This window comes from Bos indicus x Bos taurus, chromosome 23, assembly GCF_003369695.1.
Source record: "Bos indicus x Bos taurus breed Angus x Brahman F1 hybrid chromosome 23, Bos_hybrid_MaternalHap_v2.0, whole genome shotgun sequence".
Classification (NCBI taxonomy): domain Eukaryota; kingdom Metazoa; phylum Chordata; class Mammalia; order Artiodactyla; family Bovidae; genus Bos; species Bos indicus x Bos taurus.
Genome location: NC_040098.1, coordinates 20,517,677 through 20,542,506, shown reverse-complemented (window position 1 = coordinate 20,542,506; position 24,830 = coordinate 20,517,677). Strand labels below are relative to the sequence as shown.

General features: G+C 43.0%; 1 protein-coding gene across 2 annotated transcripts in view; it reads left to right on the top strand.

The window, feature by feature from the left end:
* Positions 1-24,830, top strand: part of RCAN2 (regulator of calcineurin 2) — a 281,009-nt gene that overhangs the window by 241,612 nt on the left and 14,567 nt on the right. For both annotated transcript variants that reach the window (XM_027523980.1, XM_027523981.1), the window contains 2 exons: positions 15,583-15,756; positions 16,778-16,949. In XM_027523980.1, coding sequence (XP_027379781.1) covers positions 15,583-15,756; positions 16,778-16,949 — 346 coding nt within the window. The remainder of the gene's footprint in view (positions 1-15,582; positions 15,757-16,777; positions 16,950-24,830) is intronic.

Below are 24,830 nucleotides of genomic sequence, written 5' to 3'. Positions count from 1 at the left end.
CCTTCTTGGTTGGCAAAAGTTTTGACCCTAAATCAGGCTTATGTTCAACAATCCTGCACATTTGAATGTAACACACACACAAATGTTATTCGATTTGGAAGAGACATGGTTGTTTCATCATTCATCGCTATAATTCAGTTTGTGGATACTTCTCATCTGAAATGCCCATGTTAAGCTCTCATCCTTTTGACAGGAGAAGCATTTTCTCAGGATCCAACCATTTTCTCTAGGATTACACAAGAATTCTTCACACTACTGCTGGCCTGTGAAATAGAGAGGAGCAAAACTAACTGAACACAAAAGATGGGTCCGTCTCCTTGGGTGAGATGCAGGAAAGGGATGAAGTCACAGCAACACAGCTTCTCTCAGCCGTAGGTGGGGGCAGCCTGGAGGTTAAACCTAAGGCTCCAATACCAGGATTAAATCTGCATTCTGTTACTGGCCAGCTGACTGCATTAGGCAAATAGTTGAATTTCTTTCAGCCCATTTATGAGCCCGTAAACTGTCTCATATGTTTATTCTGAGATTGAAATCTGTTATTATATGGAAGGGTCTTAGGAAGGGCTTGGCACATCAAAAACATTCAAACCTTATGCATCCATCCCTGCAGTCCTTATCTGCTGCCACATAAGATTTAGCCACTGTGCATAACAGCAGTCCTGTTAGCTGCAGTGTTGACTACCCGCTTCAGTTCCAAAAGGCTTTTTTTAGGTGTCTTGTGTCCCAAATCTGTAATGGATTGAAACAATCATTGTAGTTTGAAATCTCAAGGAATTTGAACATGAGAGATTTCATTTTATGTAAGGTTTTTATAACGTGTTTATGCAAAGCACAGAGAGAACAGAAGCTAAATAAGATAGAAAAGGTATATTTGAGAGGAGGAGAAGAAAGACAGAGGAAGACCATTAGGAGCATAACAAACTGTACGTTTTCTTTCTAGATTTAAAGATACAGTCATAAAAACTTGCTCATATCTGCATCTCAAAACAATGCAAATACCATCTCAATTTCAGGAGACAAATAAGCATACCATGCTGCCTTTGAAAAACTTGCTTTGATCATATGCCAAATGGCAAAATGAATGAATTTAATTTGAAATTGCCTGTCTTCAGAAAAATGTGATATGGAACATATTTAGGAGTTAGCCCTTTCATTTAACATTAAACATACTAAAAATGTCCTCATCAATTATTGATTGACAGCCCAGTATTAACAAAGGCTTCATTTCAATCTTGAGAAGAGAGGACACTGCTTGTTTCTTTTTAATTTTTACAACGTGCTTATTTCTAGAAGCACGTTCCCTCCCTCTTTCAACTGCAGCACCATGCGGAGTTCTCAAAAGGGACCATTTGCTGGATTGGTGTTGGAGCTGGTGAGCACGTTGTCCAGTTTGGCTCAGTGCACCTCATGACCTCTAGTTTAGAGTTCAAACGAAATGTATTCAGTGGAGCAGACTGCTAGAAAAATAAATGTCATGAGAAACATGTAAGAACTAATCCCTGAAATTAAAAAAAAAAAATCTCCCAAAAATTCTCATTTGTTTTACATTTTTCTACAATTCTATTAGTAATTAACAACAGCTGTGAATGGGCAGTAAGGCCACGCCCAGGGAAATGTGGCTTAGGACTATTATGTTTATCCTCTTCTTCCTTGGTGCCCCCATATCCCTTTTCTTAGAGATGGTATCAGATTAATAGGAATATATAAGTCCTTTGAAAATGCTGCTCTTGCCTGGAACTGAAAGCTTCTTCGGAAGTCTCCTACCACCTCATTTCCACACATCAAAATTCTATCCATCTTTCTTTCTTTTAAAAAATGGTTTTAAGTTTTTTAATTGATTTTACTTATTTATTATTTTATTTTTGGCTGCGCTGGGTCTTCACTGCCGCACAGGCTTTTCTCTAGTTGCGGCGAGCGGGGGTTACTCTCTGGTTCGGTGCTTGGGTTTCTCGTGGTTTCTCTTGCGGACCTCGGGCTCTAGGACGTGTGCGCTTCCGGAGCGCAGGCTCAGTAGTTGTGACACGTGATTTAGTTGCTCCGTGGCATGTAGGGTCTACCCACATCAGGGATCCAACCCATGTCTCCTGCACTGGCAGGCGGGTTATTTATCACTGAGACACCAGGGAGGCGTCTCCATCCTTCATTTACTGTTTTCCTCCCTGAAGTCTTTCTTGACCTCTTCCCTTTTTCCGTGCACACACACACTCTTTGATGACATGTTATTTTGATAAGCAATTCAGAGTGTTTTAAATAACCAAAGGAATAAACTTAGATGGAGGAAGGCTGTGTCAGGGGAAGAGGTCAAGAAAGACTTCAGAAATGTGTAGAATTTGAAGTGGGCTTCCCTGTTACATTTAATGTGGAGGATTTAATCCATGTGTTCAGTACCTATCTGTTGATTTTATTGAAGGTAGCTTTGAAGAGAAGAAAAACCTCACCAAAAGATAGTGGGTGAGGGAGGGGTGGATGGTTCTATTCACATTGCTTTGTTCATTTCATTATCACACGAGCACTTCCCATAGTGTAGGTACCCTGCATGGTATTAATATGTAGTTGGCACTCAATAATGAATATATGAGCAAAGAACACAGAACTAAGCATGAACCATTCCTATCCTTGAAATTCTTATAGTTTAGTTCATGAGAGAGCACCTCTCCTCACTGACTAGATAACTGTTGGGGAGCACCGTGGGAGGCTGTGTAAACTTCAGTAGAATTCAGGAGGGATTTCTCACATGAGACCCAAGCTGGGGTTTGAGAGACAATTTGAAGTTATCCGATGGGGATGGAATATACAGCATGATAACCATAGCCATCAACAGTGCATTGTGTATTTGAAAATTGCTAAGAGAATACATCTTAAAAGTTCTCATCATAAGAAAAAAAAATGTATAACTATGTGAGGTGATGGATGGCAATCACATCTATTGCCATCCATCTATCAATCTATGCATCATCTATCCATCTATCCACCTATCAAATCATATATTGTATACCTTAAACATATGCATACATGCACGCTAAATCACTTCAGTCGTGTCTGATTCTTTGCGACTCTGTGGACTATAGCTCTTCAGGCTCTGAACCCATGTCCTGCATTGCTAGGCTGATTCTTTACCGCCGAGCCACCAGGGAAGCCCCACCTTAAACTTACATGATATGTCAACTATATCTCTATACAACTGGAAAAATAATAAAGGCAAAAAAGAGAGAAGTTATCTGATGGAAAACGGTGTCACAGGAAGAAGTGAGAGACAACTTGGAAATTCAGAATAGCCTGCCTTTAGGAATCTGTAAGTGGAAGTTTGGCTGGAGTATAGGGGACAGATTAGGGCAAGGGTAGAATGTGAGATGTGCGGGTGATAGCCATTTTATAAAGAGCCTTTCATTGCTAAGCCATGCTGTGTTCTAGAAGCTATGTGAAGCCACTGAAGGATTTCATGGAAGAGCTGCTGCTGCTGCTAAGTTGCCTCAGTCGTGTCCGACTCTGTGCGACCCCATAGAGGGCAGCCCACCAGGCTCCTCTGTCCCTGGGATTCTCCAGGCAAGAACCCTGGAGTGGGCTGCCATTTCCTTCTCCAATGCATGAAAGTGAAAAATGAAAGCGAAGTCGCTCAGTCGTGCCCGACTCTTAGCTACCCCATGGACTGGAGCCTACCAGGCTCCTCCATCCATGGAATTTTCCAGGCAAGAGTACTGGAGTGGGGTGCCATTGCCTTCTCCACATGGAAGAGCTATATCATCAGAATTTTTTCTTTCAGAAAGATCTGTCTTGCAGTAGACTTTCAAGATTGATTCCAGGGAGTGTGTGTGTGCGCTTAGTCGCCCAGTTGTGTCCAACTCTGTGATCCTTGGGACTGCAACCCACAAGCCTCCTCTCTCCATGGGATTTTTCAGACAAGAATGCTGGAGTGGGTTGCTATTTCCTTCTCCATGGCATCTTCTTGTCCCAGGGATTGAACCTGTATCTTTGGTGTGTCTTGCATTGCAGGCAGTTTCTTTACCCACTGAGCCATCAGGGAAACCTATTCAAAGGTGATCACCCTGAAACTAGCAACTAACAGGAGAGCTGTGGTGAGCCAGGGAATTGATGAGGATGAAGAGTAGATGCTGGAACACTGGCTGACTGGTGGGGTAAGGGAGAGGGGGAAGACCAGGATGACATTCATCTTCCTGGCTTGAGCAACTGAGTGGATGTGGTCTATTTGTTGAGAGATAGGAAAAGCAGATTTCTAGGTGCCCCCCTCCTCTTCAAAGAATGTAGCTTTACTGGGATGACCCAGAGGGATGGTATGGGGAGGGAGGAGGGAGGAGGGTTCAGGATGGGGAACACATGTATACCTGTGGCGGATTCATTTTGATATTTGGCAAAACTAATACAATTATGTAAAGTTTAAAAATAAAATAAAATTTAACAAAAAATAATGTAACTTTAGAGTCATGACCTTTAAGGCATCTATTGAACATCCCAAAGGAAATGTGCAGAAAAGAGTTGAACATAGGAATTAGGGTCTGGAGATGGGTTTGTCTAAAAGGAAGTTGAAGCACATTGGGACAGGTGAAAAGAGACAGATGGGAGAGGCTTAACAAATTTCCTATTCATCTGAGCTTCAGACATTTCCAGTAGGGGCTGGCATCTCTGCGATTTATTGCTCCCTCTCTGAGTCCCAGCCCCTGTGGATGGTGTGGGATCCTCAAAGGGAAAGATTGAAAGCAATTACCCAGTTGATTTCCTCCTTAGAATTATTTAATTTAGCAAGCTGTTTTTGTTTTTTTTAAGGAAACCTTTAAAGCTTAGCAGCCAAGAAAGAAATCTTGATGGTTAATTGGGGTTTACATTTTAAGTAGATAATAACATCAATAAAATCATGTTAGTATAATTAGACTTAATTTTATATGAGATATCACTCTGGGCATTCCTATAATTGCTCTTAATCTTTTAAGGATTAGTTACAGGTACAAGTATAGGTCTAAATATAGATAGATGTAGGCATAGATATATTTAAATACTTGGATTTAGATATAAGGATATTTGTACAGCTAGAGCCAGGGGGCCAAATATAAACATATAAACAAAGCATTGTTTATCTTCATAATAACTTGAATAAATTTATCATGCTCAGTGATTTAAATATATTAATGTACTTCATGCTTAAAGCAGCCCTCTAAGGTAGATTCTGCTGTTATCCCATTTTGCAGATAAAAAAATTGAAGTGTTGGGTAAATAAATTGCTTAAGGTTGCACAAATCCTAGACCTGGGACTTGAACTAAGGAGTATGGGTGGGTCTAGAGTCTCTTCTAATAACATGGCTTTATATTGCCTCTCTTTGTCAGTTTCTAACAGATAAATCAATATGTAAATTAACTGAAATGCAATTTCTGTCCTCCTACATGATTGTCATTGTGTTAGTCACTCAGTCGTGTCCGACTTTTTGTGACCTTATGGACTGTAGCCTGCCAGGTTCCTCTGTCCATGGGAGTCTCCAGGCAAGAATACTAGAGTGGGTTGCCATTCCCTTCTCCAGGGCATCTTTCAGACCCAGGGATGGAACATGATCTCCTGCATTGCAGGCAGATTCTTTACTGTCTGAGCCACCAGGGAAGCCCTGCATGACTGGGTAAGATGTAAAGGGGGTGGTGCAGTTTATCAATGACGCATGCGCAATTAAAGCCTGGATCTAATCAGAGCTGAGGACAGCCATGTGCGTTCTTGCAGATTACAGATCAGAGGAGTTACTGGCCCAGAGAAGGATGTAGCAGTCGTTAGCTCTCAGAAAATGCCCTGAACTAAGGCAGCCACTGAAATTGTAAACTGAAATGTAGGGTCTGTAAAAGGACTGTCACATGCTTCCTTCCTGTTTATAACCAAATAGAGATGAACAACTTTGGGGCATGGAACAGAGCTCTGTGCTCCTAACCAGACTCTCAGAGGTCTAGTTTGCCTGGTCCACTCCCTCTCCATCCCTAGTACAGGTGAGGGTGGTCCTCCCTGCTAGTCCCTACAGCTATAGTAGGGTTCAGAGACCCCTTGGAGGGCTTACCCGTGTCCTGGGGCTGGAGGGAAGCATGCAGACACCCACAAATGGTATCTTGCTTGGCACAGCCAGACTCCGTCATCCCCTGGTCTCACTGATGGGACAGTGAGACCCACTAGAACAAGCCCTGCAATCAGGTGCTGGGAGGGTCTTACTCACCCAGCTGGTGTGGGGCAGTCGCTGTTCAAGGGTCCTAAACATGCAGACAGTGCCAGCTGTAGGCTCCTCTCTTGGTTCCCCCATCTAGCACTTATGTGTGTTAGTCACTCAGTCGTGGCCAGCTCTTTGCAATCCCATGGACTGTAGCCTGTCAAGCTCCTCTGTTCATGGACTTCTGCAGGCAAGAATACTAGAGTGAGTAGCCATTCTCTTGTGGGTAACCATTCCCTTCTCCAGGGGATCGTCCCAACACAGGGATCAAATCCTGGTCTCCTGCATTGCAGGCAGATTCTTTACCATCTGAACCATCAGGGAAGCCCTCTTACCACCCCTTACTGAGCAGCTGCAGGACAGGGTCTAAGCAACCCCTTTCCTTGTTCCTCCTCCTCAGGTCTCCATCTTGGGTATATACCAAATGAATTCGAGTGCAGCAGGAAAGCAGTCATCTATAATATGAGACATGGGCTAAAACTTTGCAGATTCGATTTTCTTGGCTCTCATCCTGGTGATTCAAACATTTAGGGAAATGAACGTCATCAGCCCAGAGTTACATAAGCATTACACTTGTTTTAGCTGTTCTGCAAAACTAGACTCCTGACTACTTGGTGATGGCCCAGGAGACTTGTCATTCTCTTGGTCCTACTTCCTGGGAAATGAATGAAGTTGCAGCTTTAGGGCCCTCATTTGCATGGGTCTCTACCAGGTCCCTGGTAGGGCCCTGTAACCTGTTCCCATGGTTACCTATAGTTTGTAAATTTTGCAAAAGTTATTGGTTATGAATTTACTTTTTGCTCTCATCCTAAAAAACAAATTCCAAGTTGGTGCCTAATTTTGCATTATTTTGCTTCAAAAGGGCTTCCCAAGTTGTATAAACTTCAGACTGCACAATACTTAGACTCACCCCTGTTCCAAGGTCAATCCAGTTTCTAGCCCTTGTATAGTTTCTTAGTTTTGGAGGCAATTGGGGACCTTTGTTTTTCTGGTTCTAAATGCATAGATGGCAGCTTGGAAGCAGAGACACAGAGACTTTCTTAACTAAAGAGGAGTACAAATGGGGACTTCTCTGGTGGTCCAGTAGTTAAGACCCTGGGCCTCTAGTGCAAGGGATGTGGGTTTGATCCCTGGTCAGGGAACAGGTCCCACGTGCCATGTGGCGTGGCCTCAAAATTTTTTTAAAAAGTGGTTGTTCAGTTTCTCAGTCATGTTCAACTCTTTGCAACCCCATGGATTGCAACACGCCAGGCTTCCCTGTACTTCACTATCTCCTGGAGTTTGCTTAAACTCATGTCCATTGAGTCAGTGATGCCATCCAACCATCTCATCCTCTGTCACCCTCTTCTCCTCCCGCCTTCAATCTTTCCCAGCATCAGGGTCTTTTTTCTGATGAGTCGGCTGTTCGCATCAGGTGGCCAAAGTATTGGAGCTTCAGCTTCAGCATCAGTCCTTCCAATGAATACTCAAGGTTGATTTCTTTTAGGACTGACTGGCTTGATCTCCTTGCTCTCACATTTAAAATTAAAAAAACAAAAAGAGGAGTAAAAATGGATGCTCAAATGGCGGTATTATCCAGTCTCTGTGAACTTTAGGGTTGCTGTTGGGAATGAAAGAACAGAACCAACACAGGCCACAGAAAGCAGTCTGCCTAAAGAGGTGATGAATCCATGAGGTTTTAGGACAGAGCAGCTCCTTTTGGAGTTTGGATCTGAATTTTAGGTCTTTGTTTCTCACAAGGACTCCACTGGAAAAGGATCAAGGCTTTGTGAACTATTTTTGAGCTTCTGTGTGACATGAGGTCTGTCCACTTCTTTTATCAGCAAGTAAGGGTTGAGAGCCTCCTTTTGCAGTGATGTTTTTTTTATTTTGGTAATATCAGAATCACGAAGGGAACAAAGCATGATTTAGCACAAGTCTGCCTGGCCTAAGGAATCCTGACAGGTTAAAATCCAGATGAAAAACAATTCCTCCAAGCAAGCCTGGTTATGCCTCTCACATAAGGAGTCTGCATTACAGAAGATTTACAGTAACGGTCCTTTTGACAGGAGGCCCTCCTGAGCAGCCTATAAAATCCAGTATGATCCTTAAACATGGGATTTGCACAGGGCTCATCCGGGGCATCCACTAAATGAATTATTTCACTTTGGCAGTTTCTGGGAGGTATTACCTGACAGATGAGAGCCTTGTGGTTTTGAGGGAAGCTGAATTCTTATGAAGATAATTTATACCCAAAGGGATCATAAGTGAGAAAATTGAAAAATTATATAAAGGTATAAAAAGCATCGTTTGGAAAGCAGATAGAAGTATCATTGGATTTCTCTGGCAGCCATGTTTTCAAGGTCAAGACTGTTCTTCTGGATGGACAAGGAAAGCTGGTTTTCTCATTCTGGTTTTTCAGACTCCTCACTTGTTTGCATATCATCCATGATATAGCTGTAGTATAAACAACTTGAGCATACTTGCTCTGTTTTTTGCTAACTAGTTAGGTGATTCTGCAAAGGTCATTCACTTCTTTGGCTTTCATATGTTACTCAGGATAATAGTAATTCCAACTCTTCCACAAAGGGGCCGTTAGTGAGGATTTAATAAGATGATATATTATATGATATTGTTTATCTATAGGCTATCTGTTTATTCAGTTATCTATAGGCTGTCAATTCAGTTTAGAATTAAACTGAAGGTAATATTTCAGAGTTTTAATAGTTTATAAAATACCTTGGGATTTTGTATCAACCAATGAAGTAGAATCTGTTGATCACTTCCTAAGTCTTTGGGGACTCTGTTAAAAGCTGTTGACTTAAAAAATAATTGTTGCTTCCATTTTGATTGGAAACTATTAACAGATCGCCTGCTACTTGGTCTGTGTTCTATAATATCTAAGGGCAGCAGATGTTATGTAGATATTCTCTATATCATCAGAGCTTCTGTATGAGGACCGTGGGCAGATCTTTCTGCCTGGTTTTCGGGTCAGCCTCGACTTTGCCTCATTGGCCCTGAGAATTGCATAACTGATGAGGATGACCATATCATGTCAACTTTGAGAAAAATCAGAGGCAAAACGTTGGCCCACCCATGGCAGATAATCAAGACCAGATGAGAAGCTTTTCACTTTTTCTGAAGAGTCCTCCTTTTTGGCTTTATCTTTCTACTCTTGTTTTCTTCTTTTTCTCTATTCAATTTCCATTTCATTTTATTTCATTCTTCCATGTCTTTATAAGCCATGTTAGAATCTTTTATAATGTAGGGCGCACTTAATAAATAAAGGAGTAATTATAACAGAGATGAAATAAGAAGATTAAAGGAAAATTGCAGTGGAATTCTCTAGGCAAAGGAATAAATGGTTCCAGTGGTAGCAATTCATCTACACTTGTCTCAGCACTGTCCAGACCACTCAAGAAAAGCAATTACATTTAAAGGTAGAAAATTTTAAATTCCAAAGTGTTCATATTTGAAACCATAGAATTATTTGATTTCAAATAAGACCTGAGTTTGTGTGGGTCTACATTCTCTATAAGCAGTCACTTTCACAACTTTCAGGCATACTGCCTGGAATGTCTTTATGTGCACCTTGTAGTTCTTGCTACATAAAGAATGAAGCTGATAAAAACTGATGAGGGTAAAAATACCAAATTATTCTTTGGACCCCAAGCACCCCAGACCTACATGGTCCTACCAGCTACCGCACCCTTCCTTGCTGGTTATCTCGTCTACCCTGCTAAGGGTGTACATTAGTCAGAATACCCGCCGTTGACACAGCATCCTCCCCCATGTTCATGTCCCATCCAGCTCCACTCTTCATCCCTGGTCCTTCTTTTCCTACAAGCTCCTTCTCCTATCCTCTCTCACTTTCTTCTCTAGAGCTCCTTGTTAATTTTCCTGAGAGTACAATTTGTGTTCTAAAATAACTCCTCAACATCCTCCCTGTACCAAATCCTAGATTACTCTTGACAACACGTATCCCCAGGGCATCACTCAAAAGGAGGCAAACCATCCTTTGACCTCCATCATGTACCCTTAAGAGTCTCACTAGACCTATTGTATAGCAGCTCTCAAAGGGTGGTCTATGGACTCCTGGGAGTTCCCAAGACCATATCCCATGAGACCAAAACTATTGATATTTTAATAATAATAATACTAAAGACATTATTTGCTTCTTCAGCCACGTTGACACTTACACCCATGGTGCAAAAGCAAATGTGGATAAAACTGCTGGTACTTTGGTATGAATCAATGCAGTGGCATTGAACTATACTATTAGTATTTGTATTCTTCACAACTACACACTCAAAGTTTTTATTTAAAAAAGGAAAAGGAGTGCAATAAATAAAAACACCAATTTTACTTCAGAATATCCTTGATGGAGCCATAAAAGTTGTTAATTTTTATCAGTCTTGATTCTTGAGCACATGCCTTTTAAATAATCTGAATAACGAAATGGGATGTCCATTTAAAGTCATTCTGTGGTGTATGAAAATACAATGGGTGACTTGAGAAAATGTTTTAGGATGCTCTAAGCTGCACTAGGGAGGCATGGATTGGGAGTTTAGGATTAACAGGTTGCAAACTATTATATGGGCTTCCCCGGTGGCTCAATGTGTAAAGAATCCACCTGCAACGCAAAAGCCCCAGGAGACACAAGTTCAGTCTCTGGGTTGGGAGGATCCCCTGGAGGAGGAAATGGGAACTGACCCCAGGATTCTTTCCTGAAAAGTTCCATGGACAGCGGAACCTGCTGGGCTGCCATAGGGTCTCAAAGAGTCGGACATGATGGAAAGACTAAGCACAAACAAGAAACTTATACATAGAATGGATACAAAACAAGGTCCTATTGTACAGCACAGGAAACTGTATTCAATATCCTAAATAAACCATAATGGAAAAGGATATGAATAAGAATGTATATATACATATATATATATATATATATATATGTATAACTGAATCACTTTGCTGCACAGCAAAAATTAACACACCACTGTAAATCAAGTATACTTCAATAAAATAAACTGAAAAATAAAACCTCAGTTCTTTAGGATCCTCTGTCATTTATTTACGTGTGTGAAGAAGTCCAGAAACTAGAGTTTGAGACCACTGCTATAGAGCTTTATGCAAACCAGTGGCTAAAACAAGATTAACTGTTGAGGAAATGAATTTATTGGGTTTGTGGGGTACCAGGCTGGAAGAAACCGGCAGCCAGAGGACAGAAAAATATTACCGTGTCCCTGGTGGGAACCTGGGCATCAAAGCCATAGACAATTTGCTGTAAAAGCAGGTGGAGGACCCCCGGGACTTGCGCTGATCAAGTCACCGCTTTGCCTAAGGATACACCTGGCACCTTCACTGAGTTGGATCTGCCTCTCACCAGTTTGGTCTGGCATCCTGCTGCCTTAGCAAATGAAATGCTTGTCATGTCACTAGTGGAGAGAAATAGAGATGACCAGCAAATTCCCAACGCTTGGCCAATTGTCACCCTCGACACTGCAAGTGCTCAAAAGACCTGTGCAGAGTGGACAAGCCAAGTGAATGTTGGTTGCTTATTATTATTATCATTGTAGAAGTGGGCTCCAGATGGCCCAGTGAAAACCCTGGTCTCTGAGCTCTGGGACACACCCCAGGTCTGGTGGAAGACTTCCTTTTGTTTTTGGTCTAAGCCCAAAACAAGACGTAACAAAGAACCTTCTGTCACCTCCCATCTCCAGCTTGCTGCCTGGAGCCCTCTTTGGAGAAGTAGTGGAGAAAACAATTGAGTCATCACTAACATCTGATATTCATGTCACCCCTGCCCTAAGCCTGAAGCCTGGCCTCCTCCATTCCTTCCTCCTAATTCAGGCTCTTGAGGCCAAACAGCTGAGGTGTGAAGCATAAAAAAGATATATAAAACAAAAAGTAAAGAATTAGACTCCAAGGAAAAAGCATCTCTCCCTTCAAGGCTGGTCTTAACACCTATGTTGAGGTCCTGGCTTGGGGGTGAGGGTAGGGGCAGGATAGGAAGGAAACTCCTAGACTGGAGTTTCCATTCTAGAAACTCCTAGAGCCACAAAGAAGACCTACAGATTTTGTCCTAAAAGATAGAGATAAGAGCTTTGAATTTAATTCCTTCCATTCCTGAAAAGTCTCAAATTAATCAAGCCACCATCTTGGATTTTGCCTGGTGAGACTATTTCCTCTTGCAAGGAACCAGAAAGCATTTTATTCACCAGGATACTTGTTCAGGAAGACACAGTAGTTGGGTGGGTGGGGGGGGATGCCTTAAAAAGCCCCCTGGGGAGGCTTCCCTGCTGGTTCAGTGGTGAAGAATCCACCTGCCAATGCAGGAGACACTGGTTCGATGCCTGGTCCAGGAACATCCCACACCCTGCTGAGCAACTAAACCCGTACACCACAACTATTGAGCATGTGCTCTAGAGCCCGGAAACCAAAACTGACTGAGCCAAGCCCATGCTCACCAATAGGAGAAGCCACTGCAATGAGAAGCCTGAGCACTGCAATTATAGAGTAGCCCCTGCTCGCTGCAACTAGAGAAAAGCCTGCACAGCAATGAAGATACAGCACAGTCAATAAATAAGTCAATAAAATTTTTAAAGACTTTATAAATAAATAAATCAAAAGAAAGCCCCCTGGGACTTGTGACTGAGGCCCCCCAGCCTGGGAGTTGGCTCATCTCAAGGGTTGAGATTGGAGAATAAAAACTACCCAAGGAACAAACAAGGAAAGATTTCCGTTTTGTTCTTGCTAGAGAAAAAGGAGTAAGAACAGAGCCTGAAAAGGGAAGAGAGAACCCCTCAAATATCTCCACAAATGTCATGAGACTGGAAAAAAAAATAAAGTTGTTTTGAAAAGGAGTATAATGACGTTACGTGAAATCATCTGTGTGAAACTTCTGAAAATTGTAAAGCACGACAGAATGTAAAAACTCTTTTATTCAATTTAAATAATGTGAAAAAAATACTTTAAAATAAAGTTTCCCCATTCATGACATTCAAATTCTTTTTTTAAAAAAATTGCCATGGCCGTGTTTCAACAAACATCCTTATATCTAAACAAACAAACAAACAAAAAGCTAATACACGCATACAAAAAAAGAGAACAACTATATAGACATGAGTCAAAATGAGAGGAGCTGTGGTGGGCCATGGGCTTCCCCCGCGACTCAGTGATAAAGAATCCACCTGCAGTGCAGGAGTCACGGGAGACACAGGTTCAATCCCTGGGTTGGGAAGATCCCCAGGAGGAGAGCATGGCAACCCACTCTAGTGTTCTTGCCTGGAAAATCCATGGACACAGGAGCCTGGTGAGCTACAGTCTACAGGGTCACAAAGAGTCAGACAACTGAAGCGACTTAGCACAAATGCACTCATGGTCGGCAACACAATGGAGAATCTCAGAAATGGGCAGCAGCCTTTGGAAGGATCACAAGCCTTGGTCTTGAGGGTCTGAGACCAGTTCACTTGGTTGTGCAAGAGGCAGGAAGACCTTGCCAGACATCCGAGTCTCTCTTCGCATGCAGCTTCAGAGGGCAGTGGTTCTCTCACCTTACATCACCTTGTCGATTCTCTTCGATGTGGTCACACAAGAGCCTGGGGTAGCTTATTGCTCTCCATCTCTTGCTTTTATTAATGCAGGAATCTAGCAGGGTAATTACTGATGTAATTGAAAGCATCTCTGTATTCTGGTTCTGGCTCTGCCAGCAACAGCCTGTGTGACCGTGGGCAGGTCCTCATCTCTTCACACCTCAGGGTCCTGATTTGTAAAATGATGGAGTTGAGAAGGGAAGGGCTGAGTTAATTATCTCTTAGGTCCCTTACAAATCCAAATGCAGTGAATCTTGCCGTATTAATCTTTCACGCATCTTCATTCCTACTTGAACTCACCCTTATGACAAAATATCCTTTACTGTAGAAATGAAAGAATCAACCATTTTTTAAAATAGGAGTTATTTCCTTAGTGGCTATTTCTCCATTAAGAACACAGAGTGTCTTAACATGCACTGTTTTTGTTTCTCATAATAATCTTTTTTTTTGAAGCTAAGAGGAACCAAATAGATGGTGTTCATATATTTTTTTTTTTTTTAGTTTTCCTTTAATGTCTTACGGGTGTTCTCTTATTTGTGTCTGCCTGCCTGTCACCTAGATTATTAGATCATTGAGAGTTGGAACAAAATGATTCTCACTTCTGTATCCTCCTAAAACTCAGAGACTATCCTTTGTACAAAGTAAGCATTGAATAGATATTTGTTCAGTTGAATTGAAGTTTGTATCAAACCAAAAATTTTTAATTATTGCTTTGTGATAGGCTTGGTGGTTCTGCAGGAATAAACTAATTCACAAATCTCAGTTTAATACAGTAGAGAGTTCATTTCCTTTGTTGAGGCAAGGTCAGCTATATGGGGTGGGATTTGGGAAGAAGGTGTTTCTGCCCCACAGAGCCACTCAGGAACCCGGGCTGAGGAGAATCCTATTCTGACTCTCCTACCGTCTGGAGCACATGGCATCTTCAGGAAAGAGGCTGCAAATTTTCTAAAGGGCTTTCCTGCCTCTGTACCCATTTCATTGGCCAGAACTAATCACATGGCACTGCCTGACTAGTAGAAAAGTGTTAGTGTTTGGGGTCGTGTGAGCTCTTACATTGGAGAAGGCAATGGCACCCCACTCCAGTACTCTTGCCTGGAAAATCCCATGGGCGGAGGAGCCCAGTAGGCTGCAGTCCATGGAGTCGCTAAGAGTCAGACATGACTGAGTGACTTCACTTTCACTTTTCACTTTCATGCATTTTTATATTATATTGGAGAAGGAAATGGCAACCCACTCCAGTATTCTTGCCTGGAGAATCCCAGGGATGGGGGAGCCTGGTGGGCTGCCGTCTATGGGGTCACATAGAGTCGGACACGACTGAAGCGACTTAGCAGTAGCAGCAGTAGCAGAGCTCTTATATTTTTAGGCAAGAACAGTGTCCTCAAACTTGACGATCACTAGCAATGTCGACCACACGCTTCACTCAGTAGATCTAGTATTTTGGAGATAGTGGACTCCTTTGAGAACCTTTGACGGTTATGATACCCATCCCAGAAACACACACATCTGTGTTGAAACACTCAACATAATTGTCAGTTTGTCATGCATTTCCAACTCCATTCACTTATTTCCTATGAATCCCTGGACCCAGATTATGAACTCTACGACAGAATCCACATGTTTAACATGTGGATGTTTAACATCCACAGGCATGTTTAACACCTGGTAACAGATCAACAGGTGAAAAAAATACGTTGCAGTGTTCTGTTTGACTTTTATATTAGGAAAAGCCTATTTATTTACTTGCTCATTTGTTTTTGTCAGATCTGGCATTGTACCGGATATGTGATCAATGGATTTTTCTCTGTGTTTGTTTTTATCAGGAGAAATTTGAGGGTCTGTTCCGGACTTACGATGACTGTGTGACGTTCCAGCTGTTTAAGAGTTTCAGACGTGTCCGAATAAACTTCAGCAATCCCAAATCTGCAGCCCGAGCCAGGATAGAGCTTCATGAAACCCAGTTCAGAGGGAAAAAGTTAAAACTCTACTTTGCCCAGGTAAGATTATTCTTTTCCAGAGTTAATCCATCTGCCCTACATTGTCTTTTTACCTTTTCAAAATGTAAATGAGGCCCTTGCTACTTTCAGATTGTTTTGTAGTCTATGATTAGTTCACTAAAAAATAAATTTATATCATGATTCCCAGGCCGGGACAGCATAGTGGTTTAGAAAACAGGCTCTGAGTGCCCACGACAGCCTGGGTTCTAATCTAGGCAAGTTATATAACCTCACTGGGCCTCAGTTTCCCCATCTGTAAAATGGGGATGATGACATACTTCTTACACTATCATGAGGATTAAATGACTTATTATGTGTTAAAGTGCTTAGCATTTGGTAAATAAATGCCCAATAAAGACCAGCTAATACTTGTAATAAGAATGGGCTCATCACAGCTACTGGAGACAGAAATGGTAGTAACTGTTTAATGGGTCCAGGGTTTCCTCTGGAGTAATAAAAATACTTTGAATCTCGATAGGAGTGGTGATTGCACAGCACTGAGCGTAGACTAAATGCCACCAAAATGGTTCAATTTAAAATGGCTTAATTTCAAGTTATGTGACCATCACCTCAATTAAAAGAGAAAGAGAGAGGAAGGGAGAGAAATAGAAAGAAAGAGGATATGAAGGAAGGATGGGAAGGAGGGGAGGGACACAGAGGGGAGAGAAAGAAGGGAAGGAAAGGAAAGGTCTGGAGACCAGCAGCATCAGCATCACCTGGGAATTTGTTAGCAGTGCGGGTTCTCTGGCCCTGACCCCATCAACTGACTCAGAAACTCCAGGAGTGGGGGTCAGCACTCTGTCTTAGTAAGCTTCCCAGGTCATTCTTATGCAGTTTAAGGCTGAGATCCACTGTTTTAAGAATCAAGTAAGATAACTGAGTGGTCAGTAGTCATTATTATTGCAGCCTGGTTCATTGGTTCATTTGTCACAGGCTAAAGGCCAGGCTCTGCATCTCAGTGGGACAGCACGGCGTATCCGAGGCCAAAATAATGTGCCTTCATTTCTCCCGTGTTTGAAAGGTTCAGACTCCAGAGACAGACGGAGACAAACTGCATTTGGCTCCACCACAGCCTGCCAAACAGTTCCTCATCTCACCCCCTGCCTCTCCGCCCGTCGGCTGGCAGCCCATCAGCGATGCCACACCAGTCCTTAACTATGACCTCCTCTATGCCGTGGCCAAACTAGGACCAGGTAAGCTCTGGGGCCCTTTCTGGAAATAAACATTTGGCAGCCGCTTAGAAAAGTCAAACAAGATGAACCATCCTAAAATCCTGGGTTCTTTGTAACATCTGCATTTCTTTTTTTCTCATATTTTTTTAAAAAATGTGAATTTATAGATTTATTTTTGGCTCTGCTGGTTCTTTGTTGCTTTGCGGGCTTTTTTGTAGTTGTGGTGAAGCAAGGCTACTCTCCAGTTGCAGTGGGAGGGCTTCTCCTTTCAGTGGCTTCTCTTGTTGCAGAACACAGGCTCTAGGGTGCAAGGGTTTCAGCACGTGGGCTCAGAAGTTGCGATTCCCGGGCTCTGGAGCACACGCTCAATAGCTGTGGCACACAGGCTCAGTTGCTTCTCAGCATGTGGGATCTTCCAGGACCAGGGATTGAACCCGTGTGTCTCCTGCATTGGCAGGCAGATTCTTTACCGCTGAGCCACCAGGGAAGTCCAAGATCTGCATTTCTAATGAATTTATCTCTGTACGTAGACAGCCAGAGGGATGATGAATGAAAACGCAGCATCAGACTTTGTACCTGTTCAAAAGCAATTCAGGAACTGGCCCTAAAATGTCAGTCCCAGCTTCTGGATTGCAATGCAGATATTTTAAGGTTGCAAAACAGGCAAAATGGGTTCTACCAGCTGGCACAAGGCTTCTAGACTGTGCAACCTTGTTTTACTGCTGCCACAGTATGCCCAGAAATCCTTGGCTACAAAGCAATCTCCCTGCAAAGTGACACCTCTAAGACCCCCAGGGAAGCCAGTCACATTAGCCTCTAACTTTAGAAAAAATCTATGGTCATTTTGTTCCAATGTTGGTACCTGGAGCTTGGATGCTCTCATTTTCACTGTGGCGCAGTATTCCACTGGGCAAGTCCACAGCCACTAGGCATTCATCCACTCTCCTGCTGATGGCTGATCAGATGGTTTCCAGTTTCTTGCCATTACAATCCAAGCTGTAGTTAATATTCTTGTATGTATTTCTTACACACTTGTCCAAAAGCTTATGTTTTTATAGCTAGAATTGATACTGTCCTCAGTTTCAGCTGATGGTGCCACCTTGTACTCCAAAGTAGTTTTCCTATATTACAGCAAGAGGGGAAATGGTGGTAATGGGTGGGCCACAACCTCTGGCAGCTGAGCTTTTAAGCACTGAAGATCTGAAAGTAAATAATAGTCACTGTGCCTGCTCTCTGTACTGGTGGTTCCCACAGTGTGAAAGGGGGCTGAGTGCACACCCCAGAAATTCTAATTTAATTGATTTGGATCAAATCAAGCATCAGTACTTTTTAAAAAAATCTCCCCAGGTGATTCTGATGTGCAGATGAGTTTAAGAACCATTGGTAGCTAAATGCCAGGGATGATAAATTTATAAGTTCTTATCAGTATTTCTTAGATAAGGAAAACATTTGGCATTAGTATCTCTCACCCCAGAAATCTCAAGTTTTAATAACATATGTGGGTTTTCATGGTGGCTCAGACGGTAGAGTCTGCCTGCAATGCCGGAGACTAGAGTTTGATCTGTGGATCAGGAAGATCCCCTGGAGAAGGGAATGGCTACCTACTCCAGTATTCTTCCCTGGAAAATCCCATGGATAGAGGAGCCAAGGAGGTTACAGTCCTGGGGTTTCAAAGAGTCAGACATGACTAACTTGACTTTCACTTTCACTTTAAAAAAATTGATTGTTGCATACACTGTAATTTAAGAATCCTGAGTATGAGGGTGACCCACTGTCTTGGTGCCCTCAGACTTAGGGGATTCCTGGGAACTTGTGATGTTAAAACCAAGACATTCCCAGGCAATTCAGGAAAAGCTGATCATTCTACTGGGTCTTCAGATTGATATGAGGCTGATGTGATGACTAATTACTCCCTGCCAGAGAATTACTGGCTGTCCCATGTGTGTCCTTAAAGTTAGATTACAGCACTTTCAACAGCAGTGTCTTTGGGGAGTTTCTTTGTAATCACTGTCTAGTCATTCAGCTTCTCGGAGCCTTTAAAATAGCTATTGGTTTCAACTACTGAGAAGCAGGAGGTACCCAACCACCAAGATAGGCTGATAAAAGAAGTAAACATAAGGGAGATGTCTGTGGAATGTGATTTCCTTGAAAGTCTGGTCCACATACAGGAATTCCAAGCATATGCACTCCCATCCCATGACTCTCTCCCAAGAGAGCCGTGTGTGTGATATGTGCAGATGTTGTAGAGTATGTGAAATAAATCAGGTCTGCTGAAGTCAAGCCTGTGACCCATTTCCCCCAGTCATTTCAGGATACTTTATTTTTCAATTTAATTTTATTTATATATTATTTTTGGCCGTGCTGGGTCTTCATTGCTGCACACGGGCTTTCTCTAGCAGCAGTGGGGACTACTCTCTAGTCGCGGCGTGCAGGCTTCTCATTGCGGTGCCTCCTCTTGTTGTGGAGCACGGGCTCTAGGGTACTCGGCTTCAGCAGCTGCAGCCCTGGGCTCTGGAGCACAGGCTCAGTAGTTGTGGCACAGGAGCTTAGTTTCTCTCAGCATGTGGGATCTTCCCGGACTAGGACTCGAACCCAGGTCCCCTGCATTGGCAGGTGGATTCTTAATCACTGGACCACCAGGGAAGTCCCACTCAGATCACTTTAAAAGCAGGACCATGGAAGCTGCTGTCCTTCACGCTGCTGGTTTGACTGCCAAGATTTTAACAAGAACACAGTTGAACATCTTGTGCAGCTGTTTTGAATGTTAGCAAACAGAGCTCTACATAGAATCACTGAGGTCTTGGCTAGAGGGGCTAGGGATTCCCAGGTAGGGTTGGTGGTAAAGAATCTGCCTGCCAATGCAGGAGACTCAAGAGATGCAGGTTCGATCCCTGGGTCAGGAAGATCCCCTGGAGAAGGAAATGGCAACTCACTACAGCCTTCTTGTCTGGAGAATCCCATGGCCAGAGGAGCCTGGCAGGCTACAGTCCATGGGGAGACAAAGAGATGGACATGGCTGAGCAACTGCGCACACTTAGAGGACCTAGGGGGTCACTGCCAACTTGTGTTTCACAGGAGGGGAACCTGAGGCCCTGAGAGGGAAGCAGGAATGACTCGCCAGTGACGGGACCAGGGCCCCACGGCAGTACTCTTCCTATTTCACTCTCTATAAAGGAGGCCCAGGCTAAGTCAGACGTTCAGATCCCAGCTGGCCTCAGGTCCTCTCACTTGGAGCCTGTAATCCAGTAAATTCAAATCATTTCTAATCTAGGGCCATAAAGAAAATTGATTTATAGTTAATGTTCACAGAGCATGATGCAAAAGAAAGACAAGGGCAAGTCTCAGACCACCTCACTGGCTCGTGGAGCTGAGTCCCTGGTCTGAGGCCATGGCCAGGGACCAGTGTAACCTGGGACTGAGAGAGGCAGGAGTGGAGGCAGTGGGATCAGGCCTCAGAAAGGATGCTCACAGAAACTGGTACAGAGGAGCAAGGAAGTAGGAGGAAAATGACCTTAAAGAGACAGAAAAAAAGAGGGCTTCTTTTTAGAATTGTGAATAATTTATCAATAGTGTTAAAAATGCTTGCCTTTTGCCTTAATTTTACGGCTTAACCTGTGACTGTCACCTTCCCTTTGATTGTTGTTGTTCAGTCGCTCAGTCGTTTCCGACTCTTTGCAACCCCATGGCCTACAGCACACAAGGCTTCCGTGTCCTTCACTATCTCCTGGAATTTGCTCAGACTCATGTCCATTGAGCCGGTGATGCCATCCAACCATCTCATCCTCTGTCGTTCCCTTCTCCTCCTGCCTTCAATCTTTCCCAGCATCATATCTTTCCCAGTGAGTCCACTTTTTGCATCAGGTGGCCAAAGTGTTGGAGCTTCAGCTTCGGCATCAGTCCTTCCAATGAATATTCAGGGTTGATTTCCTTTAGGATGGACTGGGTGGATCTCCTTGCTATCCAAGGGACTCTCAAGAGTCTTAAATTTACTTCACTAAGTAAATCTACCAGCTTTGAAGTACCCTGCTGTGCAGTCAACACAGACATAGGCTCTGTTAATATCCCCATTTTGCAGATCAGACCACTGAGCAGTAGAGGGGTGAGTGCCTTTGCCCAAGGTGACACAGCTGGTTGGAGGCAGAGACAGATGTCCCTGGCTCTTCTGACCACCACTTGGCCCGATCCAATGGCCTCTACTGAGGATCCTGGCTGCCTGGGTGGGCTGTCTGCTCTGAAACAGCCAGAACATTTAGCCCAAATCTGCATTGACAGTCACCTCTAACACCATTGTAACTTCCAGAAAGGCTGACCCAGAGCCTGGTAAGTGTGTAAATGAAGGCCTGTGTGCTGTGTGTGCAAGAGTGAATAAGGAGGGTCTCCTGCTCTTTACAGTTGACTGACACCATGTCCCATAGAACAGCTGCAGTTTGGGTGTCTTCTCTTTCTCTTTTTCTCCATTGTTTGTCAGCAGTTTAAGGTTGTTTCTCTTCATTTCGTTATCCACATGTCCTTTTCCCGTGTCCTTAAGGCTTCTACACTCCACACAGATAACCGATTTATATCCAACAACTGAACTGAAAATCTCACACAGATTCTAGTAGAAGCCTGGGCCTCTGGCCGCCGTTTCAGCTGCAGTGATGAGAGAGCAGGACCACACACCGAGTCCCCCGACCCACACCTCTGCCCCCTCCCCAACCAGGTGCCATGGCCGGGAACTACTTCGGTTTCCTGCCACTTTCCACTAATGCTCACTTCCCCTTCTGGTAATTTTCTATTGTTCATCTTTCTGTCTCCCCTGCTTTTTTTTTCAAAAAAGCAGGGGAGACAGAAAGATGAACAATAGAAAATGCATAGAGAATGCATGTTTTATTCATTTTGGTATTCCCAGTGCCTGGTAGCAGTTTGCACATAGTAGATGCTCTATAAATACTGAATGAATGAATGAATGAATGAGACCTATTACCCACCACTGCCCACCCCTCCCCCCACCCACAGAGATAATTTCTTCGCTGGCAAACTGTTGCTGTTTTATGGCTTTAGCCAGACTGAGTCAGGCAGCACTAAATTAATGTTTTCTCCACCAAGAGGACTTTTAGCATTTCCATTTAGAAAAAAAAAAAGATTTCGTAAAATTCATTTTTAATCCTTAGGCAGAATCATTTCAGTAACAAATTATAAGTCATTCCATGTTAAGGATGACTACCTTAGTTCCAGGAGTAGAGACATAAATTAGAATTCGAGCAAAGCAACTCAAATGATCAAAGGAATGGAGTTTTGCTTCCTTCCGAGGAGTGACTAATGGTGCTAAATTGGTCCAGCTGAGTGACTGAGAAGGGATGCAGAAATCCAAGGATGCTGAGGAAGAGTCAGTCTAAAGAAAGAGCGTTTCAGAGCAGGGGTCTGGAATCAGATGGCCCTCGGGTCCAGGATCACTGGCAAACCAGCTGGCTTGTGGAAGCTTTGACACGTGTAGCTGCCGATGGAAGGCAACACCGTGTTATTTAGACCCTTTCATGGAGGGTAAATGGGAGAGGGAGGACACAGGTCTTGCCTCAGACGGAAAGGGACAAAACGTCACCTTGTTCTTGAAGAAAGAAACACCAGTGACTCTCTTCCAGAGAGGGACAAGTCCTGCTCCCCAGAGTTCTAAAGAGGCTCTTGAAACAAGCATGGTGGGAACAGTGCAATCACAAAAGGACCGTGATCAAACCCAAGCTTGTGGGTTTCCTTTGAAATCCTTAATGGATTTCGGTGTGAGCCCGGGGCCACCTAACAGTGGGGAAGCATCTCTTTGTTCTGTTTGTGATAGTGAGAATAGGATCATAGTCTGGAAAATAGGAGAGGCACAATTTCAAACATTTTTAACCACTGTCTGCATGACCATATGTTCTGTTTTTCATCCAGAACAGAAAGTAAGTAAAATAGATAAATTAGGGGAAAAAATTTAAACAGAAACAATGGCTAAAACTGATATATGGGGCTTACTGTGTGTCAGGCACTGTTCTAAACACCTTACCATATAGATTATCTCATTTAACGTTCGCAGCGACTCTACAAGAAGGTGTTGTTATTCTCCTCATTTATACAGCTGGGGAACGTGAGGCACAGAATAGCTAAGTAATTTGCCAAAGGCTGCACAGCTGGTAAGTTAAAATATGTCCCTCTGACCCTGGTGAGACACAGAAAGGATCAATGGAGCCAACACCCTTGCCTCAAGGAGTGCAGAGTTTGAACAACCAGGGAGATCTCTTGAAAAACAATATTATTTCTCTAGAAGCAATTCCAGATTGTTGCAAAAGGATATTTAAAAAAAATACAGGACAACTTAGACATTTTGTTTCTTTAGAATTCATTTCTCTGCTTATTGGCACTTCCTAAAGCATATGCAGGGCCTTGGCTCTTTAAGGCGAGTTTGATGTTTTCCTCTAATGTCAAGCAGGACGTGTGGATCAGATTCACCATACTCTGTTCTTTTTAAAGGACAGGTCTATATAAAACAGAAGAAGCTTTCTATGCAGATCAAAATTGCAAGAGGAGTATCCCACCAGTCAGAATAGCCATCATCAAGAAGTCTACAAATAGTTAATGCTGGAGAGGGGGTGGAGAAAAGGGAACCCTCCTACGCTGTTGGTGAGAATGTAAATCGGTGCAGCCACTATGGAGAACAGTATGGAGGTTCCTTAAAAAACTAAAAATAGAACTACCGCATGCTCTAGCAATCCCACCCCTAGGCATATATCTGGAAAAGACAAAAACTGTAATTCAGAAAGACACAGGCCTCCAATGTTCATAGCAGCGCTATTTACAATAGCCAAGAAACGGAAGCAATCTAAGTGTCTGTCAACAGATGAACGAATGAAAAAGATGTGGTATAGAGATACAATGGAATATACTCAGCCATAAAAAAGAATGAAATAATGCCATTTATGGCTACATGGATGGACCTAGAGATGATCATACTCAGTATAGTTAGACAGAGAAAGACGAACATTATATGATTTCACTTATACATGAAATCTAAAAAAAAATGATACAAATGGAATTACAAAAAAGAAACTCACAATGACTCACAGACATTGAAAACAAACTTATGGTTACCAAAAGGGGAAGATTGGAGGAGGGATAAATCAAGAATTTGGGATTAACAGACACACACTCAGTTCAGTTGCTCAGTTGTGTCCGATTTGTTTCAGCTCCATGGCCTGCAGCATGCCAGGCTTCCCTGTCCATCACCAGCTCCCGAAGCTTGCTCACACTCATGTCCATCCAGTTGGTGATGCCATCCAACCATCCCATCCTCTTCTCCTCCTGCCTTCAATCTTTCCCATCAACAGGGTCTTTTCCGATGAGTCAGTTCTTCGCATCAGGTTGCCAAAGTATTAGAGTTTAAGCTTCAGCATCAGCCCTTCCAATGAATGTTCAGGACTGATTTCCTTTAGGATTGACTGGTTTGATCTCCTTTCAGTCCAAGGGACTCTCAAGAGTCTTCTCCAACACCACAGTTAAGAAGCATCAAATCTTTGGTGCTCAGCTTTCTCTATAGTCTAACTTTCACATCCATACGTGACTACTGGAAAAACCATAGCCTTCACTAGACGGACCTTTGTTGGCAAAGTAATGTCTCTGCTTTTTAATATCCTGTCTAGGTTGCTCATACCTTTTTTTCCAAGGAACAAGCGTCTTTTAATTTCATGGTGCTGTCACCATCTGCAGTGATTTTGGAGCCCAAGAAAATAAAGTCTCTCGCTGTTTCCATTTTTCCCTATCTATTTGCCATGTAGTGATGGGACCAGATGCCATGATCTTAGTTTTCTGAATGTTGAGTTTTAAGCCAACTTTTCACTCTCCTCTTTCACTTTCATCAAGAGGCTCTTTAGTTCTTCTTGGCTTTCTGCCATAAGG